Source organism: Rhineura floridana, chromosome 1 (assembly GCF_030035675.1).
Source record: "Rhineura floridana isolate rRhiFlo1 chromosome 1, rRhiFlo1.hap2, whole genome shotgun sequence".
Taxonomy (NCBI): Eukaryota; Metazoa; Chordata; class Lepidosauria; order Squamata; family Rhineuridae; genus Rhineura; species Rhineura floridana.
In genome coordinates this window covers 21,403,901-21,419,618 of record NC_084480.1, presented here as the reverse complement: position 1 = coordinate 21,419,618, position 15,718 = coordinate 21,403,901, and the positions used below count along the sequence as shown (strand labels likewise).

General features: G+C 44.1%; 2 protein-coding genes across 7 annotated transcripts in view; one reads left to right on the top strand and one right to left on the bottom strand.

Moving 5' to 3' along the window:
* The window catches only part of LOC133379577 (uncharacterized), a 60,769-nt gene extending 57,241 nt beyond the window's left edge, over positions 1-3,528 (top strand). For all 6 annotated transcript variants that reach the window (XR_009761221.1, XR_009761219.1, XR_009761222.1 and 3 more), the window contains one exon: positions 3,123-3,528. The gene's annotated coding sequence lies outside the window, so the exon portion shown is untranslated. The remainder of the gene's footprint in view (positions 1-3,122) is intronic.
* ST8SIA3 (ST8 alpha-N-acetyl-neuraminide alpha-2,8-sialyltransferase 3) overlaps positions 1-14,461 on the bottom strand; it is a 37,433-nt gene extending 22,972 nt beyond the window's left edge. Inside the window, exons 1-2 of the mRNA XM_061615189.1 lie at positions 14,283-14,461; positions 7,866-7,988 (exon numbers count right to left, since the gene is read on the bottom strand). Coding sequence (XP_061471173.1) covers positions 7,866-7,988; positions 14,283-14,461 — 302 coding nt within the window. The remainder of the gene's footprint in view (positions 1-7,865; positions 7,989-14,282) is intronic.
* Positions 14,462-15,718: the final 1,257 nt, after the last annotated feature.

Sequence of the window (15,718 nt, the reverse complement as noted above, 5' to 3'; positions counted from 1 at the left end):
TGTGATTTGAGAAACAGAGTTTTATTCCATACTTAACAAACAGTAGGCATAAAAATACATCATTGCCTACTCAGAGCTGAAACAGATTAAATAACAAGCTTCTATGCAATTATACAGGTTAACTGACAGGTGGTAAAACAGTTATACAACCACAACCATGCTGTATGATCTGATACTCATCTATAAACCAGGTCTCAAAAGGCTATGGGAAACCCCAGCAAGCATAGCAAACACCTGTTCTGCACCCTTTCCAGTGGCCCAGCACTGCCAGCAGGACCTCAGTCTGTATCTGGCATTTTCTGTTGTTGCAGAGAGGGCTTTTTTTACAGTCCACATCCTTTGAACATTCTCCAGTTGTCCCAACAAGAGCCTCACTGAACCTCCCTGTGCTGGCCCCAACAATGCCAACACGAGAGCACCCATTGATTGCCAGTTTATTTCCGGGACCAATTTAAGGTGCTCACATTAATGTTTAACGCGCTAAACGACTTAGGTCCCAAATATCTGAAAGACTGCCTCCTTTCCTACAGACCCTCTCAGCGTTGAGATTAGCAAAGGTAGTTTGGTAGTTCCCCCACCCTATGAAATTTGGAGGGTGGCAGCCCAGGAGAGGGCTTTCTCTGTGGCAGCCCCTAAACTGTGGAACTCCCTCCCCACCGAGGTGCATCTGACAACTTCATTGTACAACTTTCAGGGAATGCTGAAGATGCAGCTCTTTTCCCTGCCCTTGTCCATTTTTAGGACCCCCCCTATTTTCTGTGATGTTGTTTAAGTTGTTTCTTAACTGTTTTTAATTACATGTTTTAAATGGTTGTAACCTGCCCTGGGACCTTTAGGTGAAGGGTAGGTAATAAATTCTAAATAATAATAATATGAAGTGTGGCTCAGAAACTGTGCTTTCTGTGGAGGCTTAGGGAGGGCTGCTGAACTAGCTCACAGGAGGCCCCCTTTCCCTGTAATGCTATGGGGGAACCAATGGCCCATCAAGACCAGCATCCTGTACACACAGTGGCCAACTAGATGCCCAAAGAAGACTCACAAGCAGGAACTGAGCACAAGACCACTCTTCCCTCCTGCCATTTCCAGCAACCAGTATTCAGAAGCATACTGCCTCTGACTTTGAAGGCAGAGCATAGCCGTCATGGCTATTTGCTAGCTAGGTATCATGACTACGTGTAGTTGGGGAAGGGCCATAGCACAGTTGTAGAGCATCTGCTTTGAACACAAAAGTTCCTAGCTTCAATCCCTGGCATCTCCAGGTAGGGAAGAGCAGGGCAAGCTCCTCTCAAACCCTGGAGAGCTGCTGCCAATCAGTGCACATCAGCAGTGGGCAGTCTTCAAGTTTATTAGATCTACTTTGTTTTTGACTCAGACCCCAAGAGCTACTAACTAACCAGAGCCGAGTGGAATAGATGTACTGCTGTAATTAATGACCTCTGAGCATATTCTGAGCTGAGTAATTTGTTCTCAGTATCATAACAGAAACAGAGCTTGCATTCCTTTCACTCCTAAGCAGCTCTCTTTATCTACCAACAGATCCCAATCTACCTTTGGTATAGATACATCAATGGTTCAGCTCGGTAGAGCAGTATGTTACCATGCCGATGTCCTGTTATATTCCTTCTTGTTATAATGGAATTTCCCTCTGTGTATGGTTAGAGTGGATTGCAAGATTACATACCATGGAGGTGTATATGTTATAATCTGGCACATAGGAAATTGTCTTAAACTGAATCAGACTCAGATTTGCCCCCCCAAATAAGAGCACTAATACATACAGGTACTCCCAAGTGAGGCAGCATGCCTCCCAATGCCAGTTGCTAGGACTCACAGGTGGGAGAAGGTGCTGTTGCGCTCAGGTCCTGCTTGTGGGCTTCCTATGGTTGGCCACTGTGAGAACAGCATGCTGGATTGGATGGCTCTTTGGCCTCATCCAGCAGGCCCTTCTTATGTTCTTAATACTAAACAAATCCCCCACGCCCTGAAGTACATGAACTTTCAGTTTGGAAGTGTTTATATTTTCAGCAGAATAAACTAAAGATCTGAAAATCTGAATGAAAATTTCCATAGGCACATGTAACACAATGTGACTAGGAATTCCTCCCCTCTCCTAATTTATTTGAAGCCTAGATTATGATGCTTGTTTGTCAGAATTGGCAACTGCTACCTATCTGGCATTACAAGTTCAGTGGTTAAGAGCATGAGCTATGCTTCATATCACAGTACAGCTCTGAAGCCCCTGAGCCGCCTTAGAGTTCAAATGCATGCTACACAAAATGTGTGTTATAAAGCCTCTTTTTAAAAAAATAATAATGAAAAGCATCCTTGGGAGGCTGCAATTTTGAGAAATGGAGGGGAAAGGGTGCATAATCCATCTCTGCTGGCTGTTACCCCCCCAAGCTCATCCCTCCCCCAAAACAGCTTTTCCTCACACAGTTCCACCAGTGGTGGCTGGTGGCTCCATGTCAGTGGAGCAGTGGAATCTGCTCAGGGTGCTGAAGAACCTTGGACAGCTCCTTGAAAGTTCAGTCTAAAACCCAGAGTGGATTCCACTGTCCCACTGACATGGAGTCACCAGCCACCACTGAACTACACTTCACACTTAAACTAGGTTAATATTAATTTGCTCTCCCAGGAATTCTGGGAGTTGTAGTTCTGTGAGGGGATGGGCAAGTGTGGGGAAGCTTTGGCCTTCCAGATGTTGTTGAACTACAACTCCCATCACTCCTGGCTATTGGCCATGCTTGGTAGGGCTCATGGTAGTTGTAGTTGAGTAACATCTGGAGGGCCAAAGGTTCCCCACTCCTAGACTAGGGTTTTCCAACAGAGGACATCTTTATCATGGCTAGCAAACTAAAATCCCCAGGTTTCCTTTGGAGAAACTATGACAGTCAATTTAGTAATAACCAGAGAGATGTCTGTTCTGGAGATATTTCCCCCTAGAGTCTCTTAGCCTCATCTGTATTAAGAGGATGATGATGATAATGTCCAGACATTACATTGTTTGTGAACGAATATAGAGTTGTTATAAGGATAACACATATGAAATGTTTAGGAAATATAATGTAAATAGATATTAGGCACTGTAACAATTTTTTTATGTATCACTTTTCCCCTACCAGCTGAACAGTGCCTTAGATGGAACAAAGCTTCAGTTACCCATTTTCTGCCGCTAAGAGATACTCTTGGTGGGAAAGTTCTTATCTGATAGCAAATTGGCTTGGATTTGCCAGTATGATGGTATATATAGAAAGCTGTAGAAAGATTCCATGGAAACAACTCAGCATATTCTTGACCCTCTGACAAGAAGAGCCTGCAACCAAATTGAAACTGAATGGACTCTTGCCTGTTTAATGAAATTTCATATTGTGCCTTGTGCATTGCCTGCCTTAGAAAGGTGCATCAGAAATGGAAAATGAGCTGATGACACATCTAACCCAATGCTATTGTGTTTCCTTTTGCCTTCCCTATTTTAAAAGCCATATAATCCACCATCTCTTCTCCCTGCAGGATCAAATAAACTATAATCCAATCAACAGTCAACATACCCATTTTGACCTCTGAGCATTGTGGCTTATTCCATCTTATTTTCTTTTACTTGACTCTAGATGTCCACTCACACAGAAGAAAGCGTTTAGATTTGAAAGCACACAACACATCTGAACAGCCTGTTAGCTGATTAAAGCAGTGTCCTTCAACGTTGGGTCCCCAGATGTTGATGGACTACAACTTCCATAATCCCTGACCACTGACTATGCTGTCTGGAGATGATGGGAATTGCACTCCAACAACATCCAGCTCCTAACTGTTAAAGTCATATGACAATGGAACCAATTGCCTAGAGAGGTAGTGGGCTCTCCGACATTGGAGGCATTCAAGAGGCAGCTGGATACCAATCTGTCGGGAATGCTTTGATTTGGATTCCTGCATTGAGCAGGGGGTTGGACTTGATGGCCTTATAGGCCCCTTCCAACTCTACTATTCTATGATTCTATGAACATCTGGGGACCCAACACTGAAGAAGAGTGGAATAAAGTATGTAATTTCTGCTTATTCTATGTCTTTCATTGGGCCCCCACATGGATGTAACCATGGCTATCACTTCACCATGGTTAAGAGATCAATAGTGAGCTACGGGACTGTGGATATTTCCTGTAGCCCCCTCTGTCTCTGGAGCAAATTCCCCCCTCTTGCCTTAACCATAGTTAAGGAATACATCTGCAGCAATGTTAACAATGATTAGGGCTAACTACGTTCATTTTAACCAGAATTTGGTAACTAATTCCAAACTCTGGTTAAACTGGGAATCTGGTTAGACATTAACTGTGGTTAAGGTCTGTTCCAATGCAATTTTTAACAGAGCAATCCTACAGAGATTGGGTGAGGTGGGTGGGTGGAAAAATCCTTGGCAGAGGAATCTCCACTTCCTCAGCACTGCTGGGCATGTGCTGGTCATGGTGGAAGGTTTTTCCCTTCTCCATCAAGCATTTAATCTCCTCCACCCATCCATTGGTTTTCAGGAGAGGGAAAACAACTGTGCCAAATCCAGTGCTGTCATAGTTTGTCTCCCTTGTTGGGGGCATGTCAGGGGAACAGGAGGGCATTGGACTCTGTGGATCCAAGGCCTCTCCCAATCCACCCCTGACATACCCACGACACACCTCTTTTCAGTCCCTATCACCATCGCAGTGATGGTGGTGGAACTTTCTACTGCTGTGATGAGTACACTCCTGGGCACAGATTTCCTTCTTTGCTCACAGAACTCCCCTTTCTGCCACTGAGAGGGAGGTACACAGGATCCAACCACCCACCAGCTGCTCTAGGAAAGAGATTTCTACACACAGTGCACAGTTAAAAAATTGAATTTGCTCCCACAACATTTGTTCCCACAAGACAAATTCATGGAAGATGATAGCCATTATGTACCATGTCAATGACAGCCATCATGTACATAGCCATGATGCACCATGACTATGTATTTACCTCCACTCTCTGAGGCACTATGCCTCTGAATTTCAATTGCTGGGAATCACAAGTGGGGGGGTGCTCTTGCACTCAGGTCCTGCTTGAAGGCTTCCCTTGGGCGTCTGGTTGGCCACTGTAAGAACAGGATGCTAGTCTAGATGGGCCACTGGCCTTGATCCAGTAAGGCTCTTTTTATGTTCTTATGTAGGGGCTGAGCCAGGGGTGATGGGTGGGTGGGGAAGAAGCATGCAAAGTTGTATTTTTTTAAAATTAGATTTTTTTATATTGCCCTTCAATCGTATTCCCACGGTGGCTTACAAGAAAGGATAAAACAAAATGTAACTGCAAATAAGACATTATGCACTCATCTTGTACCTGCCTTCCAGTTTCTTAACAGTGGATTAGCCCACATTATGCCTGCACCAGCTCATTCAGCTGGACCAGTATGTCTGCAGTTTTTCTAAAAATACTGTGCAATAGTTGCATGATCCCAGTCTATATTTCAGATAGAACAGGCAGCTATTGGACAAAAGTGTCCATTGACATTTATAGCTCTGGAATAATGTGACCCATTTCAAAAGAACTGGGAACAACACTAATACAGACAGAAGAGATAAACAGTATCCCCCCAGAGTTGTGTGCTTTTGGCAGGAGCAGGATGGATTACTTAGAGCTTGGTTTTGCTCCAGCTCACAAAATAAGAGCAGCCCTGAGATAGGTTCTCCTTGGTCTATCTAGCTCAGTATTGCCTACTGACTGGCAGTGCCTCTCCAAGATTTCATACAAGGGTCTCTCCCAGCCCAGAGCTTTGGGGGAATTGAACCTGGGACCTTCTGCATGCAAAGCAGATGCTCAACCATTGAGCTATGGCCCTTCCCAATTATACAAGGGGTCTGCCTTTGAAGAACTCTGAAGGTTCCGGGGCCTATAGACAACAGAATGCTGGAGTGGAGACAAATCTCACATACATTCTACTGACCACCTTTCATCTTTAATTGTTCATCCCCTCTGGTGTCTCTCCTTAAGCTAATATCCCTGGCTCTCTCCTTTTACCCCTTTCAGGCTCCTATGGAAAATTAGTGGCAAAAGAGAAAGTAAGGGGATACAAATGATGAATGGAGATAGTGATGTGGGTTTTCTCAAAAATTGTGAATGGAAAAATTTTCTGGAAATTTGTGGAGGGATTCTGACGCCCTAGAGAGTGGTTTAATTTAGTGTGTTTATTTTACTGGTATTTAGTAAACAAAGCTACAAAAAAGTACTCTCTGTTATTTTTTGTCCCCATACCCCACAAATATTTGACCTGAAATATTTGAAGGAGGGGAATAAAGCACTCCTAATGTGGTTTAAATGATATGTTATGTAGAACTTTTTATTGGAATACTTGTATAAATTTAAAGACAATAGCATATACTTCTCTTACATCATTTCCATTTAAGAAAAAATCCAAAGTTACTGAAAACTGTAGACACTAATGAAGTTTGGCAACCCAAAGAACTGTGCATGATTTCCTGACTCACATACTTGCTAGGGATGGTCACCTGAAAAGCATTAATAACAACTCTGAAAGTGACAAACTTGCCTAATATTGTATTTGCAATTGGCATCCATTCATTGTTACTAATGAACTTATGAAATAGAAATTTTTCCACAGAAAAATTAAGCACTAGGAAATTTTGCACCTCACAGAATGATAGAATTGTAGAGTTGGAAGGGGCCTATAAGGCCATCAAGTCCAACCCTCTGCTCAGTGCAGGAATCAAAACATACCCGAAAGGTGGCTGTCCAGCTGCCTCTTGAATGCCTCCAGTGTCAGAGAGCCCACTACCTCTCTAGGGAATTGGTTCCATTGTCATACCACTCTAACAGTTAGGAAGAAGATTTTCCTGATGTTCAGGTGAAATCTGGCTTCCTGCAACTTGAGCCCATAATTCCATGTCCAGCACTCTGGGACAATCGAGAAAAGATCCTGGCCCTCCTCTGTGGGCCCTGGTCTTCCTCTGTGTGGCAACCTTTCAAGTACTTCAAGAGTGCTATCATATCTTCCCTCAGTCTTCTCTTCTCAAGGCTAAACATGCCCAGTCTCTCCTCATAGGGCTTTGTTTCTAGTCCCCTGATCATCCTTGTTGCCTGAGTTGAGAAAAATAGCCAGATCCTGCACTATGTGTATGTGATTGCTCTCCCCTCCAGCTTTCTCTGTTGACTTCAGAATTATCAGCAAGCAGAATTTTGGTGTGGGGCTGCTCTCACATTAGGAGTGGAACTGGGGGCCAAGGAGTCAAGCACTAGTAGATGGTGTGGTGGGGTGGAACTGCTTAGCTGACCTCCTGGGAGGTGAGTTGCTGCTGTTTACTGGGAGAGGAGAGGTGGCAGCAAGGTTGGCATGATGCAAATGCAGCGCCTGAGCCATTTAATTGCTCCTGCTGGTATGTCTGCACCACCCTGCCCTCTCCGCTGTCTTTCATGCTGTCCTTTACTGAGCCAAGGGTGCTAGGAAGCTATAGCGGTGGGAAAGAGCAAAATCAAACTTTCACATACTTGTTTGAAAAAAGTCACGTCTTTGGCTACAGGTTGATCTGTAGTAATATGTTTTTTTCAAAAAGGCAAGGTGTCTGTTTAGTGTCTTAGTATAAACTTTTTTTTTGCTTGAGGGGCGATTAAAATATTTTTTTTGGGAGGGAAGCAGAACTTTTTCTACTTTCTAGAAAAAATAGAACCCATCTCAAAACTTTGGTTAATCCTAGTTCAATGTTATAATAGCCTGATCTTCTTAAAATGCTCCAGAGCACACACTATCTGTTGCCAAATAATTAGTCAAAGGGCTAATAACATTTGCAATCACTTTGTTTAAAAACCATGCCTTTTGCTCGATTGCTTAGGTTAGTCTCATTCTGTCTCACCTTTGCTGCAAAAATGCTGTTCTGTTGAATGTCCATTTGGGAGCTTTATCCTGCAAGTCATGGTTCAAGGTGTTTGTATTGGGTACAAATGAAGGGTCAAGGAACTTCAGTGCAAACTGGGACCTGAAAGGGACCACATATCCACACTGTCAGTGAATTCAGTCCAGTATTTAAGAGCCAAATTAACGGTACTATTGCAGTCAAGAATGGAGTACAAACCAAGGACACTTTACCATAAAACAGACATATACATTCTGTGACACATACCTGGAATCTAAACATGCTTAGTCGGGTGTATCTCACTGATTTCTACTCCCAATGAGAAGCTGGACAAGAAACTGTTAGAGACTGTTTGTACATTCTCCCTTACATGCAATATTTCTATTTATTTATTTATTTAAATGATCCTGTGTGGCGCAGAGTGGTAAGTGGTAAGTGGTAATGCAGTCGAAGCTCTGCTCACAGCCGGAGTTCGATTCCAACGGAAGGAGGAAGTAGAATCTCTGGTAAAAGGGGTCGAGGTCCACTCAGCCTTCCATCCATCCGTGGTCAGTAAAATGAGTACCCAGCATATGCTGGGGGGTAAAGAAAGGCCGGGGATGGAACTGGCAATCCCACCTCATATATACGCTCTGCCTTGTAAATGTCACAAGATGTCACCCTAAGAGTCGGAAACGACTCGCACTATAAGTGCAGGGACACCTTTACCTTTACTTTATTTATTTAAAATATTTCTATCCCGCCCTTCTACCCTATAATAGGGCACTCAGGGCAGCTTACAATAAAATTGAACATGTACATAATAAAAATTGTACACAATAAAGATCACAAATACATTAAAATAAATTAAAATACATAAAATACAATATACACAGGGAGTGGTACTGAAGGGACTACAGAGGCAAAAATTAACATAGAAGGTATAAAATCAGTGTTAGGCTCTACCCTCAGTCCCACCCAGAGGCTCTCCGGAACAAGATCATTTCCAGAATCTTTTCAGATCATTATCTATGTGCAGGGAGAGTGGGAAAAGCATTCAAAACAGGAAACATTTTGCCATTAGATCCTGCTAAATATATAATCTGGACCATAGTATGTTGTAGGGGGAAGCTAGATGCTATGGAGCATTACAGACAAGCTAGAGGCCTCAAACTAGAAACCAGCTGCAATCACCTTCCTTTGGACTCCTCTTGTTGGCCCTATCATTGGCCCTGGAAATTCACGTGCTTCATGCTTTTCCACTCCTCCACTGCTTCTTTTGCCCCTCCCACTTATATTCCTCCCCAATTCTTTCTTTTTCCCCTGTGAAGAGTGCTCTCTCTCCTCCTGTCTTCCTTTGCCTGCAATTCTTGGCCCGTTGCCTCCTCCTTTCTTAAGGTCCAATGCTTCTTCTGCCCATCCTTCTATAAATGTCCCCTGCCTAACTGCTTGCTATTCTTCTTTAGGCCTTTTGCTCTTTCACCAGCCCCAGGGATGGTCTCTGAATGTTGTTGGACATGATAGCTGTGCTCTACCACCATAGTCACAGCAGTATGCATCTGAAAACCAGTTGCCAGAAGCCACAGGAGGGAACAATGCTCTTGCATGGGCATCTGTCTGGCCACTGTGAAAACAGGATGCTGGACTAGATGGGCCACTGGCCGGATCCAGCAGACTTTTCTTATGTTCTGATGACTACAGTTCTCATCATACCTGTCAATTGGCCATGCTGGCTGTGGCTGATGGAAGATGTGAGTCCAGCAACATCTGAAGGGCCATAGGTTATCCACCCCTGACTTTCTCTTTCTTGTTTCTTAGTTTACTGTCTACTCTGTTGCCATTCTTGCACAATTCTGAGTCTAAACGTCCTGTTCCTAAATGCCATCTGCTGCTCAATTGAACACAACCTCTATCACCCTCTGTGATATTAGCACTACTTAGGCAATTGGTGGCCTTAGTGCAGCTATCATCCCTGACCATTGCTCATGCTTGCTGGGGCTGATGGGAGTTGGAGTCCAAAGAACCTGGAGGACACAAGGCTGGGGAATGCTGAATTAGTCTACCATTGCATGAGGTTCGCTTGCAAGAGTCTAGAACAGAATCTAGAATTCAGGCCAGGAGGCCACACCTGCCCTCCAGGCTTCTCTGTCTGGTCCTTGGGACACTCCCCAGGGCAGTCTTTCTACTCAAGCTACATCCCCTCTTCCATGTTCTCCTCAGGTACTTTCATCTGGCTGTAATGTGACTTTGAACTGTGATGTGTAGAAACCTCTGACTTTTGCATGGCTGGAATGTAATCTACTGTTCAAAAATATGAGCCACATCCATTACTCTACCCACTTTTTGCCTCTGGCCCCACCCACCAATGTCATGTGGCCCCTCAAAGGTTGTCCATGAGGGAATGGGGCTCTTGGGCTGAAAAACGTTTCCCACCCAATACTGAAGCCAATGGAAACTCATGCCTCAGCACACCACTTAGCTTCCAAATGCCCCACATGATTATTTCACTTCAGTTGGGGAATAAGAATAATAGGACTGAGAAGGTAGTGGGGTTTTTTAAAAAAAAATTATATCCTCTTTTACATTCTCAGTGGAAATAAAAACTGGCTGGCAACAGCAAAAACTAAAAACAAAAATATAGTATATATAAAAAAACTAAGTAAAAGAAGTAATCAGTCCAGATTATGTGTCATCAGTATCTTTAAAACAAAGTCTAGCTTCACTCAAGTAAATTGAAATTTCTCATCTTTTTAAAAAAAAGTTTAAACATGATTTTAAAAAGGATATAGAGATAGGCTCTTGTGGCCTATTTGTGGAGGACATTTTGAAGCCAAGGTGGCATGATAGCTATCTGATAAATGCATATATCTACTTCTGTCTTGTAACAGATGCTATTGGAGGTCACTGATTCATAGGGTTGCCATAAGTTGAAATTGACTTGAAGACACATAACAACAACAACAACAGTTCTGTCTATCAGGAACAAGTGCATATCTCATTCTCAGTCAATTTTATACATTTCATAAAAGTAGGGTGCTGCTTATGTGCACGCATATAATAGTGAATCAATGGGACTTCTTCACATACAGTATTATGCTTTTCCAGGAAGCACTGCATGTAAGATAGTGCATGAAACTAATGTGTAAAACATTATGTGTGATGATCACAGATGTGTATTCTTGATGTTCTCATGTTTATGGCAATCACATATAATGATGTGCATGCTGGTTTCACAAACTAAGCATTTCCATTGATGAAGATGCTTGAAAGCTGTAGTGCAAATCATTATTTGCCTGTCCTCAGAGGAATGCATTTTAGAGAGCTACCTTATACCAAGTCAGACCACTGGTCTATCTAATTCAGTATTATCTACACTGACTAGCTATTACTCTCCAAGATTTTCAGACAGGGGTCTCTCCCAGGCCTACTTGGAGATGTCAGAGATGGAATAAAGCAGCTGCTCCACCATCAAGTTACAGTCCTTCTTAAGCATTTTGCTGCATGGACACATGTGCTTCTCATCTGATGAGCTATATATCATACTTTTATCCACATGTAAGTGAGTAGGACAATCGTAACATGCAAAGTAGGGATGAGGAACCTGTGGCGCCCTCCAGATGGTATTGGACTTCAGCTCCCATCATTCCTGGCCATTAGCCATGCTGACTGGAGCGAATGGAGCTGGAGTCCAACATCTGGAGGGCCACAGAAACTCATTCCCTGATGTAAAGCATTCCTTAGGGTGCAATTCTACTGAACTCAGTGTGACTTAATTCTGAGTACACGTGTATATGATTGTGCTATTAGCCTCTAATTTTTTCCACAATACATCTAACTTTCTAATGATTAAGACCCAGTCTACATATTAGTCTAACCAATAGATGATGCCACCAGAAACAACTACAGCATGGTGGTTGCATAACACTATAGATTAAGGTGGCAGCATAAATACAATATGCTAAAGTCATTTCAAGTGCCATTCACATATAGAATATATATGAATTGAGGAAGGATTTGTGACCTTTGACCCCACCTGATCAAATTCTGAAGGGATTGCATTTCTGTGCTTTTTCATTTAAGCCATGAGAGGCCTCTGATATTATAATCTTAGCTCAAATTATGCATTGCTTGTGAAGCCAATATTATTTTGAAGAACTATGCTTTGACTGAAAATCGAAAGTACATGATGTTGTAACATTGTGAAAGATTGTGGTTAAGCTACAGAAACAGCAGAAGGAAACTAAAGGATAACATCTAGAGAAGATGTTAAAAGATGCATTTAGGGGTGGTAAAAACTGATGATGAACTCTGTTATGTGGTTTCAGGTACTTTCTGGGATAAAAAGTTTAGAGGGGCGAGGCCGAAACACATTCAAGTGACTACCTGAGGTGAGAGGGCATGGGCATAATCGTGTCCTGTATTCCTGTATGTATGACGTTTATAAAAGCTATGCATTGCCTGTTTCTCTCCAGAGTTAGTTCTATGGAACTTCTCTCCCAATGCATTGGTCTTTGCTATCTTTCCCCCCAATAAACTCTGTCCTTTGGAGCATAATAAATCGACTGGAAAGTTTTTCCTTCCACAATTTGGTGCATTGGCTGGGAAAGGACAAGCACGGGAAATTGGGCTCCCTGTAGCCGCTAAGCCTCTCTCCAAAACCCTGAGTGCCCACCTAGGAGTTGGAGAGGTCTCGGTTGAAAACTCTCAACAGGTTATTTTGAAGAAGGCTTGGGGCTCTGGGTGCCTCGCCCGTCAGCTCCCTCCAAACAGCCTGATTGCTGTGGCTTGCTTTGAAGGACAGACATGCAGCTGCCTTTTACTGAGTTGAACCTTTGGTCCATCTATACAGTATTCTTTGCTTTGACTGGCAGCACCTCTGCACATAAGTTGAAAATGAACAGAATAATGCACCCTTTCAATTGTTATGATCTCACAATGGAACAGACAGCCTCAGAACTCTCAATTATATGGTTTTTAGGAGTTTTTAAAGCAGAGGCTGGATGGGCAACTAACAGGGATGCTGCAGTTGTGGATTTCCTGTATCAGAAGGGGGTTGGACTAGATGACCTTTGAGGGACCTTCCAACTCTCTGATTTTATCTTCATTTTAAATACCCCACAACCAGGGCCTATAGCAGATCGGCAATTCGTAAACTGGCCCTCTGTAAGTAGGAAAGGAACTGTTGAAATTGAAGGAAGGAGGAGGAACACAAAACCGGAATGTATGTCAAATCAGCACCATGGACAGCGGCTGCCCCGTTCAGCGGCCTCTGAGAGACGGTCTCTCCTTCGAGTTCCAGTTACCTCCTTCCCTTTTCAGAGCTCTTCTTTCCCGCAAATATAGGGAGGGAGGCAACTTCAGATAACACCCCGCCCCCGGGAGCATTTATGTGGGCGACAGGAAGGGCGCTATCCTTTCCAGAAGCGCCAATGCAACGCCTCTTAAGTCTCCCTCCTCCAAACCGCCTCCCCACACGCCGTAGGGTTCTTTTCGGTCTCTAGATTAGCAGAGGAGGAGGAGAAGGCCGGGGAGAGGGTGAATCATCTTCATGACTGCCGTCTCACGCCTAGCTGGAAAATCCCGCTCCCCATTCCCCTCCCCTAATTTCTCGGGCTGATCTCTGCGCACAGAGAGGGCTGCCTTGATTTCCTGGCGTTAAGACGGAAAATAAATGTACGCTTCTGGTGGGAGTGGCGAGGCGGGGAGGGGGAGAGGGAGAGAGCCCAGAGCTTCCATTGCAAGATTTTAAAATAAAATAAAATATACCCACCATCACACAAAAGACTCTCCGCCCCCTTCCCCCACCAGCCCTGTAGGACAGTGAGGAAAACCGGACCGCGGACGAGGATTGGTGCCTCCCCCCCCCCCAGGAAGGATGGATGGGAGCAATCAGAGACCCTCCCTAGCCATATGCTCCTCTGCACGTTTCAAGATTGTGCGTATCTCTCCGCTGCCCGACGCTGGGGAAGACGCACTGGGAGTCTTCCCCCGTCGCCAGCCAAGGAGACAGCGCCTGCGCCATTAGCCTGCGCCCCATGATGGAATATACATGAACCGGGCAAGCAGCCACCATGATTCTCGTCAGATACCCGCATCATATTTTATCTGTCTATAAGGAGATGGGGGTTTCTCGCCTCTCCATCCCCACCCCTCTTTTCGGGCCATTGAGGCAAAAACTCCAACCTGCTTGATCTCATGGATTTTAACAGGGAGCGGGGGCTTGCTTCAGGTCTGGCACAAAAGCCAGGAGGTGGGGAGGGGGTCCCTGGAGCCTAGATCCAATAATAATAATAATAGTAATAGTAATTATAGTAATATCCCCCCTCACCTTTTCCTCCTCTGCCCCCTCCTCCCTAGCATGCAGACCCTTTACCAGCGTGCTACTTCCTCCCCTGTAAGAGGGAAACGTTTGCAGATAGACGTATTTGAAGCACTCACCTAAATCCAGTGTGGAACATGTACATTCTTGGCAGCCCCGTGTTGGCGTACTTGGGAGTAGTGAAGATATTATCTTTTTTCAGAGACACGTAGCTGATGAAGGACAAAATCAACAGAGCGACGCTGAGCATCACTAGACCCAGAACACTCACCACCCGGACCATCTTGCAGCTTCTCATGCCTGGGGGCGGGTAAGGGTGGGGGAAGAAAAGAGAGAGAGAGAGAGAGAGAGAAAACCACACACACACACACACACTCCACACACACAGGGAGCCCGAGAACTACATTGGAGTTAACACACCCAGGAAACAGGGATGGATGAAGCTTGTATGAGTGTGTGGGGTGTGTGACTAAGGAGGGGGAGGGGAAAATGCACACAAAGCAAAGGATGAATTCAAAGCATACACACACAGAGGATGAAGAATTAAATAATGATAATCACAATAATCATAAAAAATGGAGGGCATGAGCTCTGCAGTGTTGTAATGGCAGCAGATGGGGGTGAGTTAAAGAAAGAAAGAAAGAAAGAAAGAAAGAAAGAAAGGTAGATCCTGCTGGAAATTATAGAAGGCTGCAAGATCCTGCTTGCTTCCTTTGTGCAGGAAGCTCTGAATCCCATTGCCTAAATAGGCGTCCCATTCAAAAGCACTCAGGGGATATGGCAAACCTATGCAATCCTAGAAAATTCAGGAGATGCACTCTATAAACATAAAAAAGATGCCTTGCATTGAGTCAGACCATTCCAGCAGTGTCTACCCTGACAGACAGCAGCTCCCTCAGGTTTTGGTTTTTTCCCTGCCTTGTCTGGAGAGAGGGGGCTGAACCTGGGAACTTTTGCATGCAAAACATGCTGTCACTGAGCTACAGTTTTAGAAAAGTGCCTGTTTTCATGTCCAAATACCATCAATTAAATAGGAGAAGCTCCACAGAGTTTGGATCCATGACCTTCCCCTTAAAAACACCATTGCCTACAAACTGATATGAGTTGGTGGTTTGGGGCTGGTACAGCTGAGAACTTTGTGGTGACCACACAGCCTTCCAACTTTGGGCCCAAATCTCAATGCCCCAGTACAGAACATATATATACCCAGTTGTGAAAATGAGTGGATGCCATCAGGTATGGCATACGTACAAGGTTTAGCACAGGAATGAGGAAACTGTGGTCCTCTAGATGTGGCCATACTGGCTGAGGCTGGAGTCCAACAACATCTGGAGGGTCACGGGTTCCCGAAACCTAGTTTAGCAGTCATGCCACCCTAAACTGCAATCTTTCCATTTCAGATTTTTATTTTTATATTAAAACCAGAGCCTGTTAACCAGGGGTGGGCAGATGATGCTTCTTTTTATTATTATTATTATTATTATTATTATTAAAAGAGAGCTACCAGGGCTTTGGCCTATATTGGAACTCTGCCAATGCCATCTAGCCCAGAAGG